The 23,692-nt window shown below is 34.1% G+C and overlaps 2 protein-coding genes across 2 annotated transcripts; one reads left to right on the top strand and one right to left on the bottom strand.

The window, feature by feature from the left end:
- The first annotated feature begins 1,318 nt into the window (after positions 1-1,318).
- On the top strand, positions 1,319-6,610 carry LOC120628583 (conserved oligomeric Golgi complex subunit 8). The gene is made up of 7 exons (XM_039897022.1): positions 1,319-1,496; positions 1,652-1,958; positions 2,330-2,495; positions 3,129-3,224; positions 3,588-3,765; positions 4,282-4,445; positions 5,861-6,610. The coding sequence occupies exons 1-7, from the start codon at positions 1,442-1,444 to the stop codon at positions 6,551-6,553; spliced, it is 1,659 nt and encodes a 552-aa protein (XP_039752956.1). The 5' UTR covers positions 1,319-1,441; the 3' UTR covers positions 6,554-6,610.
- Positions 6,611-6,693: 83 nt separating this feature from the next.
- On the bottom strand, positions 6,694-23,171 carry LOC120628582 (DNA repair protein RAD50). Its single transcript, XM_039897021.1, has 22 exons — positions 22,688-23,171; positions 21,774-21,957; positions 21,177-21,362; positions 19,890-20,103; positions 19,532-19,623; positions 19,204-19,413; positions 18,297-18,463; positions 17,925-18,073; positions 17,691-17,805; positions 17,247-17,483; positions 15,999-16,157; positions 15,141-15,254; positions 14,465-14,662; positions 12,696-12,842; positions 12,004-12,219; positions 11,521-11,681; positions 10,874-11,108; positions 9,941-10,147; positions 9,652-9,848; positions 9,126-9,230; positions 7,865-7,981; positions 6,694-7,469 (listed from the first exon to the last, which is right to left on the bottom strand). The coding sequence occupies exons 1-22, from the start codon at positions 22,940-22,942 to the stop codon at positions 7,223-7,225; spliced, it is 3,912 nt and encodes a 1,303-aa protein (XP_039752955.1). The 5' UTR covers positions 22,943-23,171; the 3' UTR covers positions 6,694-7,222.
- Between the last annotated feature and the right edge of the window lie 521 nt (positions 23,172-23,692).

Below are 23,692 nucleotides of genomic sequence, written 5' to 3'. Positions count from 1 at the left end.
GCCAATGCATAAGTTTAAAGAATTTGTTAAAACACATTTATTACAGCGAGGTTACTATACAATTGATGAATTTCTCAAGGTTGCTTAGGAGCATCCGGCTTCCGCTTACAGCTCTCACAAGAAAAATGAATGTTAAAATGTAAAATGTAAATTGTTGATGTTGGAAAAGAGCAACTGCTGAGTTTCTTGCCGGCTTCTTCTCGGTAGAATCTGCCTTCCGAACCGGCGGTAGAGTCACTACAGACAGACAGACTTGACGTTTCAAAACTTATATTAGGCCTACTTGAAATAAATGAATTTAAAATTGAATTTATTTAAGTGTATAATGTATTTAAGTAAATAATGTACTTAAGTAAATAATGTTACAGAATTACAGTCACAGTTTTTTACAGAATGTTTTCGGTTTCTTTTCTTTTTTCCGGTTCTGATTCTTGTACAGTAGCTACAGTTTTTCGTATTGCCCATTCGCGTTAATTATTTATTCTTTTTGCCGGTTTAGTTTCTGAAAGATCGGTGCGATATTGACGCCTAAGCTGATTGCTGATTGTATTCGGTGTTTGCTGAAGTTTGAGCTTTTATACTCTTCTATACTCTAATACAGCTGAGACCGGCTGAGGATTCTTCATCAGATACTTCAGACCTTCGATTTTTGACATCAAATGGGCTTTTGTGTTTTCTAATCAGGGTCACCAGGTACTCCAGATCTTGTATGTGGTTTTTTTTCCTAGTTTTTATAGTTTTCCCTTTACGTGGCCATTAAACCCTAACTCTGTGCCGAATTTCAGCTCTCTGAGTTAAATGGGAAGTACGAGTTCTATTTTGATGACCATGAGTGAGTTATTAACTTCGCAACTCAATGACCTACAGACTTGAAATTCTGGATTTTAAGTATGTGATTATAGCTTACTGGATGACGAAAATTTCTGCGTTCTGGTATTTTCCAGAGGTTCTAAAATAGGGGCCTGAAAATGCGGCGAAATGGTTCCAGTGAAGGATGGTACGGCAGTGTTTGATTCGCGCTCGTCTTGGCGGGAACACTGGCGTGCTTCCCGATTCCTCAGTTATTTAGCTAATCTTACATTTGAAAAATCTGCTATAAATCGTGACGTAGTATCATAATAATCTGTGTGTATTTGCGTGCATCAAGTAATAATTTTGAAAAGGATTTGTACAGGTTTCGCATATAAAAAAGATAACGGCTGTTGTATGTGGTTTTTTTAACTATCTTAGTATTTATATACTCATTGTGTCTTCCTTTATTTCTTTCTTGGTTATGGTAATTTGTATTGCAGTTTAATTTCTCTGAGGCTACATTTTAACACTGACGTATCTTAACAAAACAAATAACTTACGGGCTACACGCTACGTCATAAAAACCACAATAAATAAAATAAATGTAAACTTCACAGTTTTTTTATAATATTTATGAATTGTTTCCTAAATGGCTCAAGAACTCAAGGAATTGTGTCAGCTGTTATTTCCGGATTCTACCACAGGTAAGTCACAGTTGCAAAATTTTAGTAAAATTTTCAAAAATATCTACAAACTACCTAAATTACCTAGTCACACTAATAGATGATATAATATAAGCTCAGGCCTAGTATCTTTATTTAATTAAATACATTTTATAAATTCTTAATTTTCATTGCAGAAAATGCAGAATACTTCAGTGATATTACAGATTTTATAAAAAAATTAGGATCACAAAATTGGGAAAATGTGAGAAAAGAACCAGAACGACTGAGTGAAGATATGAAACATTTGACAGAGCAGACCCAAGATTTAGCATTCACCAATTATAAAACTTTTGTGGAAACAGCTGATATATCTAGAGCTATTATGAAGGATTTAGGGAAATCTAAGGAGTCTCTAGCAAGTTTTCTTAAGGACACTCCTGACTTTGTATCCCAATGTGAGAGTTTTTCCCAAGTAGCTGGTGGGATAGTACAGGAAAAAAGGTATGTGATAGTATGATTGCTACATAACTGCATCAGTCTTTGTATTAAGGCTCACTATGTATATATTGGAGCATTAAAAGAATCCAATACTATTTATTCACATTATTATGTCCAATATTATTATTATAGGTAGTAGGAGAGCTTTTCGTACTAGCTCATCTTTGGAATAACTATCACCATGCTTATTTCCTCCGTTAAGCAGTATTGTTGCAATGCTGTCTGTAGGGTGTGGCTTAACACCAACTCATGTTGATGAACACAGGGTGGCACATTGCAGGAGGTGTTCCATGCACTGCAAAGTGTTGATCTGTTTATAGGTGATATTTTTCCACTTACTAAAGCTTATCTTTTAAACATGTTATTATCGATAGGCGATACAACACTATAAGAAACCAAAGTGACAAGTTGTTGGAGTTACTAGAGTTGCCTTCATTAATGCGTGAAGCTCTGAACGCAGAGGACTATGAGAGTGCATTGGACATCTTTGCATTCATCCGCAATTTATCCAAGAGATACTCTGAAATACCAATTGTAGAGGTATGTTGGACATTACTATATAATAAACTAGCTGTTATACAGTTTATAGTTTATGTTAAATTTTCTCTCTCAATTTAAAAGTATTCTTTGATATAATTAATTATTAATTAAGATCATTGCAGAAGTTAAGCTGTGTATGGATGATTGCTCTTAAATATGAATACTACATGTTCTAAATTACACAATTGAAAGTAGTATGGCTCTTTACACTATGTTCTGTGTGGAAATGGATAGACACTATTTCTAGAAATATCTTTTTCACTAGCATCTAAATAGGCTTTGAACATGTAGTATCTATTAAAAAGTTGGAGAGCCTGTGGTATTTAAACCTATGTCTGGACTGCTTAGATGCTGTATTTATTATATCTGTGTATGTGTCATTTTAAAAAACTTATTTCACTTTTATTATAAATTCAACTGCATATTTTCATAACTCTCAGTTCACAATCTTCGGCTAGTTGTTTCAGAAATAAGCATCAGAATAAGCATAGAGAGATAAAAATATTAAGACATGTATGGTTATCCTATCATTTTCTATTAAGAGATCATAAGAGCAAATTTTTGTATCACAGATTGACCTTTTCATTGTTATTGTATAAAGAGTGATATTAATCTATTTATTATTATTTTCAGAGCACAACTAGTGAGATAATGACATTGTGGTATGAAACACTTTATCATCTCTTCAATCAACTTCACTATGATTTGCCATTACCTCAATGTCTCCAGGTAAATTGATCATATCAACTCTTTACCAGTCCACTACAGGGCATGGTCTCGTCCGACCATGAGAAGGGTGTGGATTGGTGGACTTCACACGCTTTTGGGAATATTATGGAGAACTTTCAGGCGTGTGGGTATCCTCCTGTTTCCCTTCACCATTGAAGCAACTGATATTGTAATTACTTAAAAGTCACATAACTTCAAAAGTTAGAGGTTGGAATTCAAACTCGGCCCGAAAGCAGTGACGCGGTGATAGTCCCATGGTTAGGATTTTGGTAAATTGATAATGTATCAGTTATTTTAGTAGCCATAATAACCAAATACTCTGATAATATAAATTTATGGCTAAAATATTTTGCTATTTTTTAGATTCTTGGCTACCTCCGAAGAGCCAACACAGTATTCAAATCTACTGAAGATGAGCATAGTAGATTACAATACATTGGTAACAAAGGCAGTGTAACATCAGATGGTTTACACCTACATTTTCTAAAAGCTAGGAATGCTTGGTTTGGAAAAGCACTTGAGGATGCTAGAAATGTTGAAGGTACCTATTTGTTTAATGTTGGCACTACACATCAACATTTAACATATAAAATACGAAAATAAATAAAGACCCATTATTTATTTTCGTATTTTATATTATATTTATTTTCGACAGCTGTGGATAAAGCGTTGCAATTTTGTTTGTTGGTCTAATTCATAAGTGCAGTCAAAAAAGATGTTTACCCTTGTACTAATTGCCAAGCTGAAAATTTACATGAAGTTTGGGGAAAACATTAAAATGACTTTGTAAAAAGTCCAAATGCAAAACTGTGTTTTTTTGCCCTTCCTTAGCAACCAATCAACTTGATTTTTGGGCATAGAGTTAGTTACAAGGGTGGAGTAGGGCTATTTATATCCCAGGAAAACAAATGGTTCGCACAGGATTTGTAAAAAAAACCTAATAAACGCGGACGAAGAACAAGGGCAACAGCTAGTTAATGATATATTTTTCTGTTCAGCTTTAATTTGTATGAATGAATGAAGTTTTATTTTTAACTAAATTATTTTCTACTTCCAGCCCCTGAGAAATTGTTACGTAAAATTGTAGAACTGCACAGAGTACATCTGTTCAATGTGATAACACAACACAAATCAATATTTTTATCAGATTCCCAAGAATCAAAAGTTAGAGATAATGAACTTAGTGGCACCAGTGCATTGTCTTGCTGGCTGAAATTAAAAGTAAGTTATGTTTTTCTTATTTCCTTTTAATTTTTTTGTATTACACTATCTACCCAGCAACGTTTCTCTATGGTGTAGTCTGTTGACTGAGGAAATTAAATCGAAAAATGTTTGTGTAAAAACTTCTTAAGTCAATCCATCAAGATTTTTAAACATATAGAGGAATTGATGTGGTAAAATTTATGTGAGTTTGTGCATTATAAAATGAAATTTGGAAAATCCAAAAGTGCACGACTCATAATGTTCATTTTATTATCAAATATTAAAAAAAAAAAAAATAATAATATTTAAAACAGCTATACTAGGAAAGTGATGCACAGGCGCCCCTGGTGTATGGAGGGTAGAGGTAAGGAGAGTCATCTTATATGGGAAGAAAAGTTGAAAAAGTGTCCAGTTGCGCTAAATAATAGTTCAAAAATCCTACACAATGGCGCTGGTGGATGCACAGGGTATGGTATGAATGTAGCAATCGTAGATGAATTGAAGTATGCCGAGTTAAAAAATTTAATGTCATTATCGACTAAAGTAGTTAATTATTGAGAATTTCAAGAACTTACGTTGTACAAAATATTGTGGTAAATATAACCTTACTTCCTTGTATCTCCATACTTCCTTGTTTATTTTTCACGCCTACTCTAACAATATTTATATTTGGCGCTTCTTTTAAGAGTTACCCTGATGCAAATGTGGCGCCATCCTAATTTAATACATTTTGACGACACTTTTTCATATACACAGATGACTCTCCTTACCTCTACCCTCCATACCCTGGTGGAATAAAATGTACATAATACATATCTATAGATATAGATATATCACCATCCATGTTAATTTTACATGGATATATATAGATATACAGTCTTGCAGTTTTCGTTTTTTATTAATTGCAATTAAACTACACTGAATTAATTAATCATTCGCATTCAGTGACCTACAATCGTCGATTAGAATTAAAAAAAAAAAAATTTAACTCAAATAATGGATTTTTTCACAAGTTCAATTCTATTGCAGTAAATCAATTTTTTAAAAGTATGGAATTAATCTCCATTAAATTATCTCGAATAGTATGCAAAATATCTTGATTCCGTGAACTAACAAGGCTATAATAATAAAAATAGTCGCCGAAATGAGGAGAAAAAAATTTTTCGATCATAAAGCATGATCGAACAATATGTTAGATGTTTTGCACGACTCTCTGATGCTTCGCATCATGAGTCGTGCAAAACATCTAACTAGTAGAGCTTTTTGTGACAGCTCGGCCATTGAAGTACTACCGCCATGCCTACTTCTGCTGCTGCAAAGCAGTATTCCGGTCTGAAGGCAGTGGTTGTCGGTGTAAATTCAGGCAAATGAGGCTTAACTTACTTCTCGAATTTTTCTATTCCTTAAATGTCTTAAGGTGGTGGTGTTTACAGGTGGAAAGCTTAGCTAATATCTTGAACCAAGACCTGTGGAGAGAGGACGAAAACAGTTTCGAATCATTAATGAACCAATGTATGTATCTCTGCCTATCTTTTGGAAGAGTTGGCGCCGACCTGAGATGTGAGCTCACGCCTTTATTCCGCAACAATATTTTGATGCAGTTTAACAGTGGCATGGAGAAAGTTGACAGTCAATTTGAGAGCCAGATGAAGTCTTATAAAGTGCCCAGTATCAAAAATGTATTGAGGCCCATTAACGAAAACATGACTACAGGTCCGCCAGAAAACTTACTAGATTATTACCCTCTAGCCGAGTACTGCAATGGAATGCTGACAGTACTTAACTCCTTGCGTGTTACAGCCCCTTTGAATATTGTCAAAGACGTTTATAGAGGCTTCAAAAAATCTTTTGATAAAGCTGCACAGATATTGATAATGTTCTACCATAAAGAGCAACAGGCTTTTACTGATATTGAGAAGCAAAACTTTGTTTTTCTGTGCGTTTGTTTTACGGAAGACTTGGTGCCTTATATAGCTAAATGTTTGTCACAATCGTTTCCACCGTCTCAAGTTGCGGAGTTATTAGGGATCACACTAACAGTATTACAAGAAAGTAAAATATTGTATTTAGATCAAATTGAAATATGCAAACCACTAAATAGTGTCACAGGCCTTGTTATGACATAAAAAATATTTAAAATTGTATATTTATTTGTATATAAATGAAATAAACTTTAAGGAATACAAAATGTTTTAATTTCTTTAAAATATAATCAATTATTACTCTTACAAAGTAACACTATAAAAGGCACAGCCCTTAACTATAGATAACATGAAACATAATGCTCCATTCAGACATATTAAGACAGTATGCGCGATCTAAGTTTACTACACTGAATTATGTCACTAGTGGCTGCATAGACAGTTTTTAGGAATTTGTTAGTAGTCTGAAATAATAAGGGCGATGTCTCATTAGTGCGTTGCGTTGCGTCGTCGCAATAGATCAACGCAACCACGAAACGCTTAATGTGGCATGTCATTTAAAATATATGGAAGCGTAGCGTTTCACCTTCCCATCCAATCGCTAAAATGAAACGCTTAATGTATAGCATGTAATTTAAACTGCATGGAAAACGACGCAGCGTCGGCATTGCGACTACACAACGCAACGTACTAATGAGGCAGAGCTCTCAGATCGTGCGAACTGTGCGTCACTGCTAGAAAAGTATGAACAGCACCAAAAATGCCAACACTGATGTCATACATAATAACAGACACAGGTATGTCTGAAATCCTGAGGAATGGCATTTACAATATACTTCACTAATATTCGACAGTCAATGATGATTATAAACTCTAAGAAAATCTTATCTTTTTAACTCTTGATTTCCCTTCCTCATTCCTAGAAACTTCATAGTAATGTGTGACTTTATCAATATTTCCTAGTGATTCAATGAATTCCTTGTCGTGGGTAATAATTATAAACATGAAATTCCTTTGGTGCATCCTCTCTTGGACTATTTCTCCGAGTGCAGAGCACAGCGATTTTATATTCTCATGGTCTAAGTTAGTTGTTGGTTCATCTAATGCTAAAATGCCGAATCTGAAACAAAGTTATAATTTATTAACATTACGTTACGAGAATAAACCTTCTTTTAACCAAAAATTTGCAGATTAGTTTATAATACTCCCCTTGCCAAGTTTGCTTTCTACATTGTTGGAAAGTCTTGTCTGTAAGAAGTAAAATCTAGGTAGTAACCAAGCCTTTTAACTAACAGGTAGAACATTTTGCAAGTGTTATTTGGTGCTTTTTCTTAAATAAAGTATAGTAGTACATTGTAAAGTGACGGTATTGATAACTACATTTCAAAACTTTAAGCTAATGAGGATCTAAACGCGCCCTGGCTTAGAAGAGCCTACAACAAACTTAGCTGGGTATTCTTTTTATTACATTGTAACTTAAAACTACAAAAAAAGAGGTATAATAAATAGTCATACCTTGAACTGAATGTTTCGGCTAAAGCCAGTCTTATTATGAGACAAGCTAACACCTTCTGACCGGCACTACACCTTCCACGCATATCGATCTCCACACCATTCTTAGATTGAACAACCCTATAAAACCATAATTACATAAGTCAATTTTTAAATATAAAGGTTAATTTATAATTACTACGATTACCCAGTAATATTAAGATATTTGTCATCGCGACGTTACTAGTTATGGAACCATAAGACTCGGTACTCGATACTCACGCTAAATCAATTCAAGTTTGTATCAGTACTTGATTGATATGATTATGTATTGTAAAGTATTCGTTCGTTCAAAGTATTCCTTTAACTTCACAACCAATTCGCGTGACTGGCTGTTTATTATACGTCCACTTTTCAACATGTTGAAACAGAGTTCGTACTATATAACAACAAACACAAAAATCGAGTCAAATCACTATGTTTAAATCAATATCCAAAGTAGAAGAGCAAAAGTTAACGTAATAGTAAACAGTATATATCAAACTTAAAGGAGCGCACAGTCAACTTTACAAGATGGGGAACGAAAAACTGCGCAGTGTGCGCGGGGACGCTTCAGTCATGTGCCGCTTGATCAGATACATCAACTCAGACTCATTATTTAGAACCCAGTGTCGTCAATTCAAAATTTTATTTGCGGCTTTGAGAACCAAGCGCGGCTGTTTTCGATATTCAGTAAAAAAATGTTTACAACTCTAGAATTAAAAAAAAAAAAAAAAAAAGGCTGAAAACGTAACTGATTTCGAAACGTTTCGCAACAATTATAAATATCATGCTACTATAAAGTAAGCGCAAAAAGAATACTCGCGATATATTCTTTCATATTATTTAACGTCCCAAAAAAATTTACGTATTTTTTAAAACACTGTATGTAATTGATATTTATTTTATTGTTTCTTTCAGTTTTGTTCCAAGTTACATTCTATGGTCTTGCACAAATGTCAAAACGGGCCTATTACATTTTTAAGACTAACAATCACGTGACATATTCATGTATCACCGGCGAAACGGATTTTGTTGGCTAATTATTTACTCGTTATTTTAAGTAGATTATTAAATAATTTTATATTGTTAGAGACATGTGTTGTATTAAGATTTTTTTTCATTTGTGCATAGAATGGTAAAAGTTGAATTTATCATAAGAGCGAAATATTTTTCGCCAGCATGTTGCGACCATTTGTATAAGTGGGTGAAACATTGTCAAAAATAAAACGTAATATTTGCGTACCTGTAATCGTATTTACGACGTTCAGAATCGACCGACATGCTTCCTTCAGTCTTTATTTCGATATAATCAATGTCATTCCCTCTATATATCTTCCTCCACATTTCTCTGTAAAGGTTTAATAAAGGTTATATTAATATATGAAAATAATATTAAACATCGTAACTCAGTTTCGACGTTAGTACTTCCAAAATTTTGACATTGTAGTAAGACCGAATTGAGTCTAGACAGAAAACCATCAATTATAAAATAAGTAAATAACATAACACCAAATTAACAACTACTACCTAATAAAGTGGACTACGGCCTAAACCATTCCCATTGTGGGAGGAGACTACTAAGTGGGGGTGGGAAACTTTACCCCGCAGTTGCATTATTAACTAACTATTTAGAAATAAGCAGTCGGCGGCTAGTCTAGTAGTTAGGACTGAGCTCGATCCCCTGCAGGCAGCTCTAACTTTTCGGAGTTATGAGCGTTTTAAGGAAACGAAAGGAAACCAAATGATGATATGTTTTGGCTGTCATTTACCTTATAATAAGATTAATATTCTCCATCTTCTCTTTATGGAACTCCATGAGACATTTCTCTAAAGCTACAGAGTAATCCCTGACATCCCTGTCAATTGCTTTAATAACGTGCAGCTCATAGAATTTCTGTTTGAATCGGTTTTCAATATCCTTGTTTTGAGTTTTCTTTAACTCAAGCTTATTTTGTTTCAGTCTTTCCTGCAAATCAAATTTATGAATATAAATTTAATACCGTAATACTGGCTTTCTTTAAAAAAAATTGTTTTTAAAGGTTAGAATTTTCTTAATACCTTCAGTTCATTAAGTCTGCCCTCATTCTGCGCCTTCTCTCTAAATATCATAGTTTGCTTGGTGATCAGGCCCTCCTTCTCCCCAATCATCTCCATATTCACACCGCTGAGTTTCTCGTTGATTTCTACAAGTTCCTTTTCACACTTCTCAATGTCGGTTTGTGCTTTGCGCAACTTCATGTTATCTTCTAAATTACGTTTGTAAATCTAAAAATTAAAAACGAATTGTAATCAACATATATATTTTTTATAAATAACTAATTCAGTGCACTAAGAGACACACTATAGCAAGTGCGGTGTCTGTATTACTGCGGGCCCTATTACTAAGACTCCGCTGTCCGTCCGTCTATCTGTCTGTACCTCAGTCACCAGGCTGTATCTCATAAATATGTTATACTTGAAATTTTCACAGATGATGCATTTCTGTTACCGCTATAACAATAAATACTAAAAATCTTTTTTTTTATTATTTTTTGTCATACAAAACAAATATTTAAGGAAGCTCTCACAACAGCAGAGAGCAGACAACAGACATGCAGGCATTTTTGCAGTTTTTATGGATAATGATACGGAGCCCTCAGTGGCGTGAATAGGGGGTATGCACAGAGTATGCAGATGATATAAAATAAAGAAAATCGCCAGGACGAGTTAAAAATACTTTAAGGTAAGTTTGGATAACTATTATAATGCCTATCTTTAAATTTTTTATAACTCGTACTGGAAATTTTCTTCATTTCATATCATCTGCATATCCTGTGCATACTCTATATGCACGCCACTGGGAGCTAATCGTGCGCGAGTCTGATTCGCACTTGGCCTGTTTTTTTAATCACTTGTGGAGTACCTTTTGAACAATATAAACTAAACTTAAAAGTAATTGAAAAATTGCTGTGTAAGAAATGGAATAGTTCATTGCATAAGAAAGATTAATACCTCTTGTTTGGATAGTTCATCTTTCAAACTATCTATCCTTTTAGTAAGCGTGTCTCGATCGGCCATAATTAGCTTCTGTCTGGTCAGTAACTTGTCATTCGCCTCCTTTATCTTGTCCATTTCCCGATTAATATTTCTCTCCTTATGCATTCTTACATCCAAGTCGATAGACTTAACTTTTTCGAATGCATTTGCTATTTTGCTTATGTATGTATTCTTTGCTTCAATATCAGACCTACGACGGAAAAACTTAGTGAGTTATGATTGAAAACCACATTGTTATTTAAAACGAGACAAATAAATTGACCTTACATACTCTCTTTGTTAAACCAGTTTTTACAACCATATTAAAATCTTTTTGGATCATGATACATCGGGCATATGAGAGACCATCCAAAAATTGTGTTGTATGTAAGACTAAAAGTTTTCAAATCTATTGCAGTTATTATAAGGTATAAAGTTTGTTTCCCTGTTTGTAAGAGTTCATGCTTGCTCAACCTAAGGTGTTGTGCGTTGGCCATGATTAACATATAAGGGCAGGTTAATATCACGAGAATAAAAAATAATGGAATTCAAGTGATACAATGGCTAATGCCTTGCTGATTTTGTTCCATATTATAGTCGGGACACAGTATTATAGACAGTACCTGTTCTTCTTGACTGTGTCAGCCTTAATAGTCTCTTTCTCTTTCAATTCCACTTCTAGCGGCGCTATTGAATCTTGTAGTTCTTTTAGTTCTTCCAAAAACTTCTCCCTATTGCTTTCCATTTGTTTTTGTGACTCTTGCAAATTTACCAATTCTTGGACCTAGTAGAGTAATAAATATTTGAGAATCATCAAATCAACATATTTCATCCTTGCTACTTCTGTTAGCTACCACAATCGAGAGTTTCGTACAGGAAATTATTAATTATTTTGTTTTTATTAAAGACAATAATAAAAACAAAAATTACATGAAAGTTACATAATAGTGGTGATTTTATCTTATGTCCTCGTCTTATCTTAGAAGTTGGTAAAATTATAATACTATTACTACTAAGTGCTATCCTAATTTGTAAAGCCATTTGTAAAGAATACAAATGGCTTTTTTCGTATAAACTATTAAAACAATTTTTAAACTTGAACTAACCTTCTTTTGTATGTTAAGCACCTCTTCCTTGAATTTATTCTTCTTGTCACCCAAAGATTGCACTTTCTTATTATGTGCGTTGAGTTTGACTTGTGCGGCCTTGATGCGCGCGCGCAACGTACTGATCTTCTGTCTCAGATCTGCTTGCTTCGCCGTCGCATCTTCTAAGGTTATATCCGATATGACGTCTGTGCACTTGTCCTTGATTTTTTCAAACTGTCGAAAGAATAGTATCTCGTTTAGGTATTTTAGTGAAAATCTAGGTCTTATACAAGTGATAGTTAACTCTGAAAGTGTCTGGGTGATTTCAAAAATGCTAGGCAATAAGTAATACCCTTAATGTAACACCACTTACTCCTTTTTCATTCTCGCGCGGTCTTTAGAATTGGTATATTAAATTAAGTCTTAAAATTTGTTTCAGGAACCATATTCAACAATGGAACTATATTATTCGAAACCCAGATGTCACCTCGAACAGATTCAATCAGTTCCCAATAAATTTGTGTACAAGTTTAAAAAAAATAAAAATTTACAAAAATCTTTTCATATTCAATCTCTTCAAGGACATGAATAGCACATGAACTGTATGATTCCTGCGTAATACAATATCACAATATCACAATATATTAAATTTGACTTCTTTATAGCATGCTCTTAGAAGAAAGAAGTAGAATTTTTTATCATAAACTTACATCTTTAGTAGTAGTTTTGACTTCATTAGTGAATCTATCAAGGAGGGGCATATCTCCTTGAATCTGACGCGTTGAGGCAAGCTTTTGCTCTGGTTCCAATAAAGACATGGACATTTCTTCCATGGATTCGGTAAGAGTGGCCATTTCCTGCAAACAAAACATTGAGTCTCATCACTGTAAGGACCAATATTTTTACATTGTAAGAGATTATATTACTACCATTGAGCATTATAGTTGGTCTAAGCTATAAATCTTTGCCTGCTAGACTAGGAAAGCTTGTGTCAGGCAAAGTGTCATTATTAAGGCTTCCTTGCCTTTAACAACAATCCACTGCTGTACTAAAGGATTTCCCAACAGGGCGATTTGCCCATAATCACCACGCTGGACAGACAAGTTTGTGATTGCAGTAAATGGTAGTAGTAGCACGGAGGACGCTGCTGTCCGTATTCTGTTATATGCACTTAGTTGCCTTAATGATAAATAAATACAACATTTATAAAGTGATTAAAACATCAGAAAGTTTGTTTTGTTAGGAGCACAAGTTTTTTTTTTAAATTTGACCAAAACAGTCGACTTACAAGAAATGGTCATAAATTAGTGACATCTGCATATCGTCTGCGAAAGGTGCAGAAGTCATTTGTGGGATTGAGTATACGCTTTTATAATATGATTCCTAAGGTAATTTTGGACATACCAATCCATAAGTTTAAAGAATGTGTTAAAACACATTTATTACAGCGAGGTTATTATACAATTGATGAGTTTCTTAATGACAAGGTTGCTTGGAAGCACCCGGCTCCGCTTTCATCTCTCACAAGATAGAAAAATGAATGTTAAAATATAAAATGTAAATTTTTGATGTTGGAAAAGAGCAACTGCTGAGTTTCTTGCCGGCTTCTTCTCGGTAGAATCTGCCTTCCGAACCGGTGGTAGAGTCACTACACACGGACAGACTTGACGTTTCAAAAGTGCTTGTATTAGGCCTACTTGAAATAAATGAATTTTGAATTTTGAATTTTGAATTTTGACCCATACAGCCCATGTATATTAAACAGAGTGCTTAATTGCTTGACGGCATGTCTGTCGGTCGGATGCTAGCCTAAACCAGATGCAGACCCAGTTTTGTCATGATATGGGTTGCAAGGATTGATTATCACATCAACCGGCTAATTACAGCACTGGTCTCCTCCCACAATGAGATGGGTAGTCCACTTTGCTGACCCAGTGTGGATTGGTAGACTCCACAGTCACACACCTTTGAGAACATTATGTAGGACTCTCAGGTATAGTACAGGATCCATCGCCATCTTTGATCAAACCAGAGATTTTGTAGGACAAATATTTTTTCGAATAATTTAGATAATTGTCTTGAGATTTAATAAAAAAAAATTCAGTTAGTAATAAATATTTGAGAATCATCAAATCAACATATTTCATCCTTGCTACTTCTGTTAGCTACCACAATCGAGAGTTTCGTACAGGAAATTATTGGGCGTCTCATCAAAATAAAGCTACTGACGGAAAATTAGCTTGATAGTAATCACGTGCAAAAATGGGCATCCATCGCCCATTTTTGCACTAGTATGCAGGTTTCCTCACGATATTTTCCTTCCACGTTGAAGCGAGTGATATTTTAATAACTTAAAACGCACATAACTTAGAAAAGTTACATGTGTGTGCTGGGATCCAACCCCCGAAAGTGAAGTCGAGCTCGTACTCAAGACGCTTTATAGGGTAGATTATATTAAAATGAAATACAATTGGCTTACCTTATCAACATCACTCAAGCGCGTTTCCAGCTGGGGTATATCTTTTTCTTTGAGCGACGATATTTTATCGTTCAAAGACCTCATGCTAAGGAGATCGTCTTTTTTGGCCTGTGCCTTTTGTAATTCCTCCGTGGCCTTTTCTAGTTTCGCTGGTACATTCATAACTTGGGTTGTTAACTGGGATACTAAATCAGTTACCTAAAAAGTAATTATTCGTTATTTTACAATTACAATCAATATTACCTTATAGCTTCATTTAACTGGAATATAGACAATAATAGAAATTTAATAACTGAATGAATAAATACACTTTTACTGCACACCAAACCAAAGTACAGAAAAAATTATACACTACAATTTAAATAACAACTCTGTTATAATTAAATTTAACCAATAATGCTAATTCTGTTGTACGCAAATCTCAGAAGTAATCTAGATTTTCAGGTCTAAAAGATTTTCAGTCTTTTTTACAGGGGGCATTGAGAAAACGCCCTTACTTTTATATTTGACAAGGTGTGTCTACAATTCACCTTCAATTCAATTCAATCCAACAAATCGACACCAAAATTAAGAGCTAGTTTCGTGTGCTATTGGATTAATGCATATTTATTAATATAATAGTGATTTAACTAATTTAATATAATACCAAAATACTAATTAAAAAGGGTATAAACACCTCAGTCTCCGAATCAAATCCACGATTGCATAGAGGACAGCAATTGTTCTCTGTGATTTGTCCTTTATATTTTGTTATTATAAACATTGATGATTGAAGAACGTTTTGCTCATCCTGAAAATGAATTCAAATTTAGATTTATACTTTACAAGTATTTTTACATCTGGCTTTAAGTGAAACAGATAAGTGAGCAGCTGGTTATAAAAGGAAAACGTCGCAATGAAACCTGAGAGTTCTCAATAATGTTCTTAAAGGCCTAATGATCATTGCTTACTGTAAAAGCCCCTTTTTTACATCCAGCGTATTTCTCCGTACCGCAAGTATAAACAAGCCAGACCCGGTTAGTACCAACTACCAATGGTACAGAAGTCTCTAATATTTTTGGCCGCCAAGAACTGAGCTTGCGAGTTCAAAGAGTATTCTGCATATCTTTTGGCCCCCATTAAGTGGTGGTTCAAATCAGGAGATTGGTAGAAGAAATAGAATTACCGACACAGCTTAACGAGTCGCGTTGCTCAAGTGGCAAACGTTGGGACAAATAGCTCGGAAAACTGATGGAAGTTGGGTTCCACAAGTGTTGGCCTCGCGACCCCGCACCGGTAAGGGGCGTTGGTCGACCCTCAACTAGGTAGGATAAGACGATATCAAAACAGTCGCTGGGAGCCGCTGGAACTAGCGGCCCAGGACCGTGGATTTTGGAACTCAGTAGAAAAGATCTATGTCCAGCAGAGGACATCAATCGGTTCGAATTATGATTATGATGATGAAGCGTCCTTGCGGGTAGTTCATTTAGCATTTTCACAGAAGATTGGTAAATATATATAAAAACCTAAGAAAATTCTTCACAAACTAGGTTACCTGCAGTTTTTCAACGGTAGTATTAATTTTGGCTAGTGTTGTCTCGTAAGTCTGTGTGCCGCATGCCTTGTACATTTGATCTTCCGCTTTGGTTAATTCGGCGCGCTTCTCGCTTAGAAGTTCACGGACGTGTTTGCGGTCCGCTTCCAAACGCGTTATCTAAGTAACACAAAAAAATCACTTTAATGTAAACAAAAAAGGACAATGACAGAACTTAAAGAAGAATTAAATAAAACACGCAAAGGCAATTTGTAACACGAAGCCTATCCGTCTGTAAGAGCTATTAAAGATGGGCACATTTAAAACTTAGTTATTCCACGTCATTTTATTGAGAAACGCGTTTTAAATTGAAATCTTAGCATTTAGAATTCCCAGCAGAACAGGACTGCCACTCTACTACTGTAGTTGTTTATATATTATGGATAAACAAAATAAAAATATTTTATTACTTTATATGCAGCGCCCTCCCGGCGAGCATAACATCTCGGACTCATAGCGTCTCATGATTCTGTCGAGTTTCACAGGTATACCACAACGTTACGCGGCGTGTTCGCCCTGACGGTATATATGCAATGAGCGGGAATTTTTTCTTTATAATTGCCGCCATGTTGCAAATTTAAATGCATTTTTAAACAAGCATTAACATATGAACATATAATTAAATGTATAACGACTAACGCAAGTTAGTTAGTAAAATAGCAATAGTTTCATTGCGATTTCATTGCACTCGGTTGCGAGCCGCGATGATACGCTGGTGGAAATATCGTTTTATTGAAGAGTGTATCCGATGCATTTGTTGCGTTCATGGAGATGCCGCCTAAGGCCGATGCCGCATTAGTGCGCTGCGTTGCATCGTCGCAACGGATTAATGCATTTAAGACAAACCTGCGTTGGAACGATGGAACACTTTGATGTAACATGTCGTTTAAAATATATGGAAAAATGACGTAACGCAACGCACTAACGTTACGTGCTATTAGTGCGTTTCACAATGCTTTAATGCGGCAAGTCGTTAAAAATATATTAATAACGATGCAACGCACTACATTACATACTTATTAGTGCGTTACACAACGCTTTAATGTGGCAAATCGTTGAAGATATATGGAAAAAGGACGCGACGCAACGCACATTACGTGCTATTAGTGTGTTACACAACGCTTTAATGTAAAATGTCGTTTAAAACATATGGTAAAAAACGTACGTGTTATAGACCATATAAATCATATAATATGAAAAAAAAAATACCTCATTTTGTTTCTGTCTAATTTTCTTTTTCAATGAATCCACTTCCCCCTTCATTTGAATTTCATACTTATTCACTGAAAATGCGAAGTTACTCTCGGGCATACTTCCAAGCAAGTCGGTTAAAACTGTTTTGTGTTTGTTCTTTAATACATTTAACTGTTTCTCCTTCTGTTTTAGTGAATCTTCTATCAGGTCCTTTTCTTTAAGTATGGCAGTTTGTTTTTGCAATTTCGTCACCTGTTTTTAACATTACAAAAAACGGTAAAACATTTATAAGTAATCAAATACTAGGTAGATAACTATCATGTCACGATTTAATATTTTATAAAATATACTTATGCACCCTTCAACAGTATTTCGTAATTCGGTTACACTTTGTATAATAAATTTCAACACTCTGAAAAACTAGAAAATCAGAAAATCCTAAGGAAGAAAACTAGTTACCTTTTCACTTAACTCTTCAAGTTCCTGTTCATGGGTTTCCATTACTTTTTCGTCTGCGTTAATTTCATTTTGACACTCTTCTGTATTCATTTCATCTACAGTCTTTTGATATTCTCTAAAAATTACGATAATTTCATAATAAGCTACAATTTAATAACGATTTATGTCTTATATTCTGTAAAATATTGTACAAAGAATATTTTTAAATTTATTATTCATCATTCAAGCACTTACTCTTCAGCAGTCTTTAATTTTTCTTCTACAACCTCCAGTTTGAGTTTGGATTTGTTAGCATCGTTTATTTGCTTTTCAATCTTTGTTATGTCTTTCTTGACAGACTGTATTTCCGCTTCTTTCCCTGAGATTTTTTGTTTGTGACGCGACTGTAAGTTGTAATATTATTAATTTAGTATTAGGATTGCAAAGCTTCTGCAAACTATTTGAGTAGACGTCATGCAAAAGACGCTGTTCCGACGTGGATCATAATATATATTTATCACATCAACGCTGACAATTCAGAGAAACATAGATTCAGTCAATTAATAATTGATTAAAGATAATCAATTGTAATAAAACGCATTAATGAAATGTTTATATTTAACTTACTAGTGCATCTCGACTATCATCGACATGTTTTTGAAGGTCTCTCTCGTGTCGATCGGCGGCCGCTTTCTGTTCCTTCAGTTTGTCATACAAATCGTTAATCTTGTCCGTTATAGCGGTCATGCCTTTCATTGCGTCTTCATCTGTTTCTATTTTTGCCATCTCCATTTCTACAAATATTCAAAGCTTTTAATTTACCACAAATTGATCTTAAAAGAAGCCCATTATGTTTATCCACTTATTCCCATTGTTTTTCCAATCTCCTTTTTCTCTTTAAAATACCACCACACCAATCGATCAAATCGATGACGGAATGGGACCTTCAGCAATGATGAATTCTGCCTTGGCGATTGAGCACTAAATACAAAGACTCAGATGCACGTTAAAAAACTAGACTTTATTTTCCTTTCTCACTAAACACCAATACATATGTAAGGATCTAATATTATAGCTACAAGCTCACATTCAAAGTATACAACAAACAAATATATAAATTATCGAAAAAAGAAAAAATTTAGAATAACATGGGCATAAAAACTATTAAATATAATAATGATTTCTGTACATGCACTAATTAACTGTGTAAATAATTAAATTCACAAACAAACTAAAATTGAATTTATGAAATATTTTCATGAAAAAGAAAATGTTCTTGGAACAACCTGCATATGCCCAAGCTCTCCTCGTTGGTAAATCAGTTGATGTTGAGACTGAACGGCAAGTTTTCACTTGAGCCCTAGCATTGTATTTATTTTGTATGTAATTTAACTGTTTACCTAACTAGGTACTAAAAGAAACTGTTTACCTAACTAGATACTAATAGGATAGTTTTGTAATTTTTGACATGGAGAAATTTGCAATTTATTGACACCAATTGTTTATAAGAATTATTAAAAAAAAAAAATCTCACCAGCAAGTTTAGCGTTATCGACAATCATGACGTTTCTCTTGTCTATCTTCTCTTGGTTCTGGCTCTCCAGCAATATGAGCTTGTTGAATTTAACTTCATTGGAGGTTTTTTCATTTGCAATTCTCTCTTCCTCCTTGTTGAAAGAATTGATTTTAGAACAAGACTCTTTTAACTCGACTTGCTTTGTCTTTACTGTTGCACTGTAATTTGCTAGAAAAATATGTTTTTTTTAAAGTCTAATCCTGCTATGTGCATTTTCACTATTATCTTGCACTATTTAGCGGTGGAAGTCGGTTCAGCGGAAATTATTTACGAAAATGACACTTACATATATTTTCTTCAAGTTCTGCAGTTGTGCCTTCAAAAATAGTTTGAATTGATTTCTTTAAATCTTGTTCATCATTTTGACCCCGCTCTAACCTGCAAAATATATTAAATTATAATATTTGGCCACTTTCATATCATTAAGGTATTACATTAATATATCATTATGGTAACATTAATATATATAACTTAGGATTGTACTAAAAATAAATTAAAAAATCTGTATTAAGAAAATAATTTTTCTGGTTTGTGTACATTATGATAAAATATAACTGTCCATTGTCTATATCGTAGTGCAGATCTTCCGACTATTTAAATGGCAAAACTGACAGTGCTAACTAGAAATTAATTTCCATAATTACTTTGCTTTAATTTTCTCACGTGATGTCTCAAAAAATACTAAGTCCTTCTGAAGTTTTTCAATAGCTTTAATTTTTTCTGTGATTGGTTCTAATTCCGCTTTTAGTTCAGCTATTTTTATCTCCGCTTCCGAGATACGAGTTTCAGTGTTCACAAGGTCAAGTTTCTTCTTATCAAGATCTTGTTTCTTCTCAGTCAAATGGGCTACATCTTGCTCTAATCAGAAAATATACATTGTTATTATTATTATTTAAAAAATATCTTTAATCGTTATGTTAACAACATAAATACACACCACACTGTACATAGAGAACAGAAAAGACGATAGAAAATACAAAACGTCTAGTATGCCGTCCTAAAGCTAGACTAAAGTGTTGTTAACAACAAAAACCAAGTTTCGATATGTGATCTAAAAAGCGCGAAAATATAAAGAAACGATACCATCTGATAACTAATAAAGATGTACAAAACTTGAAATTAATAATCTAGCTCTAACAGAGCAATATAAAATACGCATAATAATAACTTAGGAGTTTTGCCTTTTTAGTCTAGGTTTTTTTCTGATAATGGCTTGTATGTACATAACATAAATATCGTTAGCTATTTTAGCTCAGCAATTGAGATTGAGATTTTAATATTTGCTAAAGCTTAGTTCATTAATTGCTGATAATCAAGACTAGTTACTCGCACAAGGACTGTTGTTTCATCAGCAAAAGAGACGCAAGGATGACTTCCACTATTTGGAAGATCATTTATGTATGTAAAAAACAAAAATGGTCCCATTATACTGCCCTGTGGCACACCTCTTCCCTCCTTCTGTAACCAATCTTTTAAATTAGTTTCAAGCCACTTATATGATGGACCTCTCACCATATTTTTCTAATTTAAGTAGAAAGACATGGCTTTCTACTTAAATTAGAAAAATGGCCTATGTCAAATGCTTTAGTCATGTCTAAAAATAATGGTAATAACAATTAATTTACCCGGCTAAGTTGGTTGTGGGCTCTTCTTAGACCAGGGCGCGTTTGGAATCCTCGTAGCTTTAGGTTTAAGTTGGCGAACAAAGTTTTCACTATCCCCTTACAATTATGAAAATATATATGTATGAACGCTTCATAAGTGCCTGTGATAGGCCTACATGAATAAAGAAATTTTGAATTTGAAATGCTGTTGTAGGAGGGCAGTAGTAATAACTAAATTCTATGAGCCATGTACATTAATAATAAATGATACTCTATCTTTATTTTTATGAGATTAAAAACTAGTGAGATCACATGTTTATTACATACCCATCAATTTAATATTTGTGGCATATTCCTTCCTTATCTTCCGAAGGCGATCAAAACAATCACTGTATTTGTCAGCATCAAATATTTCATCAAATCTCTCCTTCACTTTCTTCCCTTCATCTAAAGGCCAGCTTGAATCCTCTTGGTGGCAGAATATTACGGAATTCAATATAGCTTTTGACACACCTGTTTGAAAAATGTTTAATAATATAATTCATAATAATTATGACTAGTACTTGAAGCGCTCAGTCCATTCATTCAGCAAAAAGCCTTTGTTCTCCCAGTTTAATATAGTAAAATTACAGTTTGTTTTACTAGTTGCTGATTGCAACCTCTTATAAAATTTGGCACACATGTAGCTTGCATCCTGGATAATATATTTCCAGAAAAAGCTTTTGCTAAAAGGTACCCACATAAAAAATAGTATTTGTTACTATGCATTGCTTGACTACTTAAATTATCTATTAGATGGCCAAAGTATACATTTCATCCTAGGAAAATTAGGGGTTCTCGTAAGATTTTTAAGAACCTAAATTTGATGCACAATAAGATTTGGGCAACATTTTTTGTATAACATTAGTAAGACAAGTCTCAAACCTAGTTCTTCATGCATCACAAAGTCCAAGTCGGCACACCTTGATGATATGTCCTTGGTTTTGCCAGTTGCATCAACCACTGAGAGAAATGAGTCTAGGGTTTGGAACTTAGGTTTTTTGTTCTTGTATGCTGTTACTCTCATTGATCGTGATACTTCCAGTTGTTTATCTTTTGCATTAACAATCTGCAATACAAAATTATTGTGTAACAAAGATTTGTTTTGTAATTTGTAGCTGTTTATGCGACCCATGTATTTCAAGTTATTGCCAGTATAAAAATAATAGTAATAAAATAATAATAGATAGACAGTTTATGTTCATATAAAATGCAAACCACTTCTGACCACCAAGCAATGGCACACCTACATATTTTAAGGCTCATTTTCATTAGTCGATAGGGCCAGCATGTGGTGTGCACAATATAAATATACTCAATGTTTTAAATGCATTGTCTCTGAATTGCATTTACAACAGCATGGAATTCAGAGAGACTATTGGTTGTCTGTCTTTTCAGTTTGTCTATCTTGTTAACAAAAGATAACAATAAATATTGGCCATTGACAAAAGAGACATCTCATCTTCTCTCATAATCTCCGTAATGTAAACAAACTTATCAAAGACGACAAACTTATCGAAGACATTTAACCACAGTTAAAAACTTTAAGTGGGATGGGTTTTGGCAAGTAGCTCATTGGCAAGTTCAACTCCAAATTTAGCTTCAAAAATGTCTGAAGATCAACAAACATATTATTGTTGCTCTATAGATATTGGAACACGGCACGGCCTAAATCACTTAGCAAAAGCTTTTAGCATTGCATATAATTTTATTTTTGTTTATAAATCAAAAGGCTTTTTGAACCTCGTTTGAAGGAACTGTAATGCAGGGGATCTGTGCGGCTTAAGATTCTTATTTACCTTCAATTTCACTTGAGCCATAACCTCAGTGGAATGGTTTATTTTAGCATCATGAACAAAACATTCGTTTCTGCTACCCGGCGGCATTTGACCGGTAATGGCGTATCTTAAACATTCTATAACGGTAGTTTTGCCACAGCCATTTTGACCCAGGATTAATGTAAGCGGCTTCTCAAATGTTAGACGTTGCTCATCACTTTCATCTGGACCAAAACTTCTGATACCCCTCACAGCTAACGATTTGATTCCCGCCATTTTTGCCAATACCTAGGAGCTAGGAGCCTAGCGTGCTAAGGTATCTCAGTAATATGATAACACTACACAACACTTCCAATTTCTTTAATCATGCCGCAATCTCAAGTAATGTATTGAAGTACAATATAAAACAACCCGAAATTCCCTAAATAATTAGGAAACTAAAATGAAATACTAAACAAAATGCCGATTGCCGATTCCACGAGCAAAACCAAAGCATAGAGTCACCGTAGAGCATATATTTATTTACTGGTTTGTGCCATAGAGTGACATTAAAATTGACAATCATTCAAGTGAAAAATCTCAGATAAAGGGCTAAATAAAAACTATCATCAAATGCATCATCAGTTATTGAGTGTATATACTCAATGGAATAAAGTTTTAGTCTAAATCAACGAAAGTAACATTCAGAAATACAAAGTCTTTATTCATGTAGGCATATTTAGCCATGGAGATTAGAGCCATTCATAACAGCCATTAGAGCAATTGAAATTTAAATTATATCCCCCGATTATATCCCCTGACAAGGGATATAATTAACGTGTCCATCTGCTAAAGCACGGGAACATCAAATAGGAGAAGTTTACCTCCTTTTTATTACACATATTATATTATTTGTATATTATTTCCACTTGTGCGCTTGTGCTAGTGGAAATATATCCCATATTAGGGGATATAATCGTCCTGATAAAGCACGGGAACATGGAGTACTAGAAGTTAAGTTTTAATTTAACTCTTCAGTCTTTATTT

Source organism: Pararge aegeria, chromosome 13, assembly GCF_905163445.1.
Source record: "Pararge aegeria chromosome 13, ilParAegt1.1, whole genome shotgun sequence".
In the NCBI taxonomy this organism is placed as follows: Eukaryota; Metazoa; Arthropoda; class Insecta; order Lepidoptera; family Nymphalidae; genus Pararge; species Pararge aegeria.
Note: the sequence above shows the minus strand (reverse complement) of the source record. Positions and strands in the feature narration are given on the sequence as shown.

Bases quoted from the DNA above. Each gene is read 5' to 3' on its own strand.
- LOC120628583 (XM_039897022.1), top strand. From the start codon at position 1,442: ATGGCTCAAGAACTCAAGGAATTGTGTCAGCTGTTATTTCCGGATTCT. The intron at 1,497-1,651 runs GTAAGTCACAGT...TTTTCATTGCAG, and splicing joins ATTTCCGGATTCTACCACAG to AAAATGCAGAATACTTCAGT. The intron at 4,446-5,860 runs GTAAGTTATGTT...TGGTGTTTACAG, and splicing joins CTTGCTGGCTGAAATTAAAA to GTGGAAAGCTTAGCTAATAT.
- LOC120628582 (XM_039897021.1), bottom strand. From the start codon at position 22,942: ATGGCGGGAATCAAATCGTTAGCTGTGAGGGGTATCAGAAGTTTTGGT. The intron at 21,363-21,773 runs GTTTGAGACTTG...TTTTTCAAACAG, and splicing joins TGTGATGCATGAAGAACTAG to GTGTGTCAAAAGCTATATTG. The intron at 18,074-18,296 runs GTAAGTTAAATA...TACAACTTACAG, and splicing joins ATGATAGTCGAGATGCACTA to TCGCGTCACAAACAAAAAAT.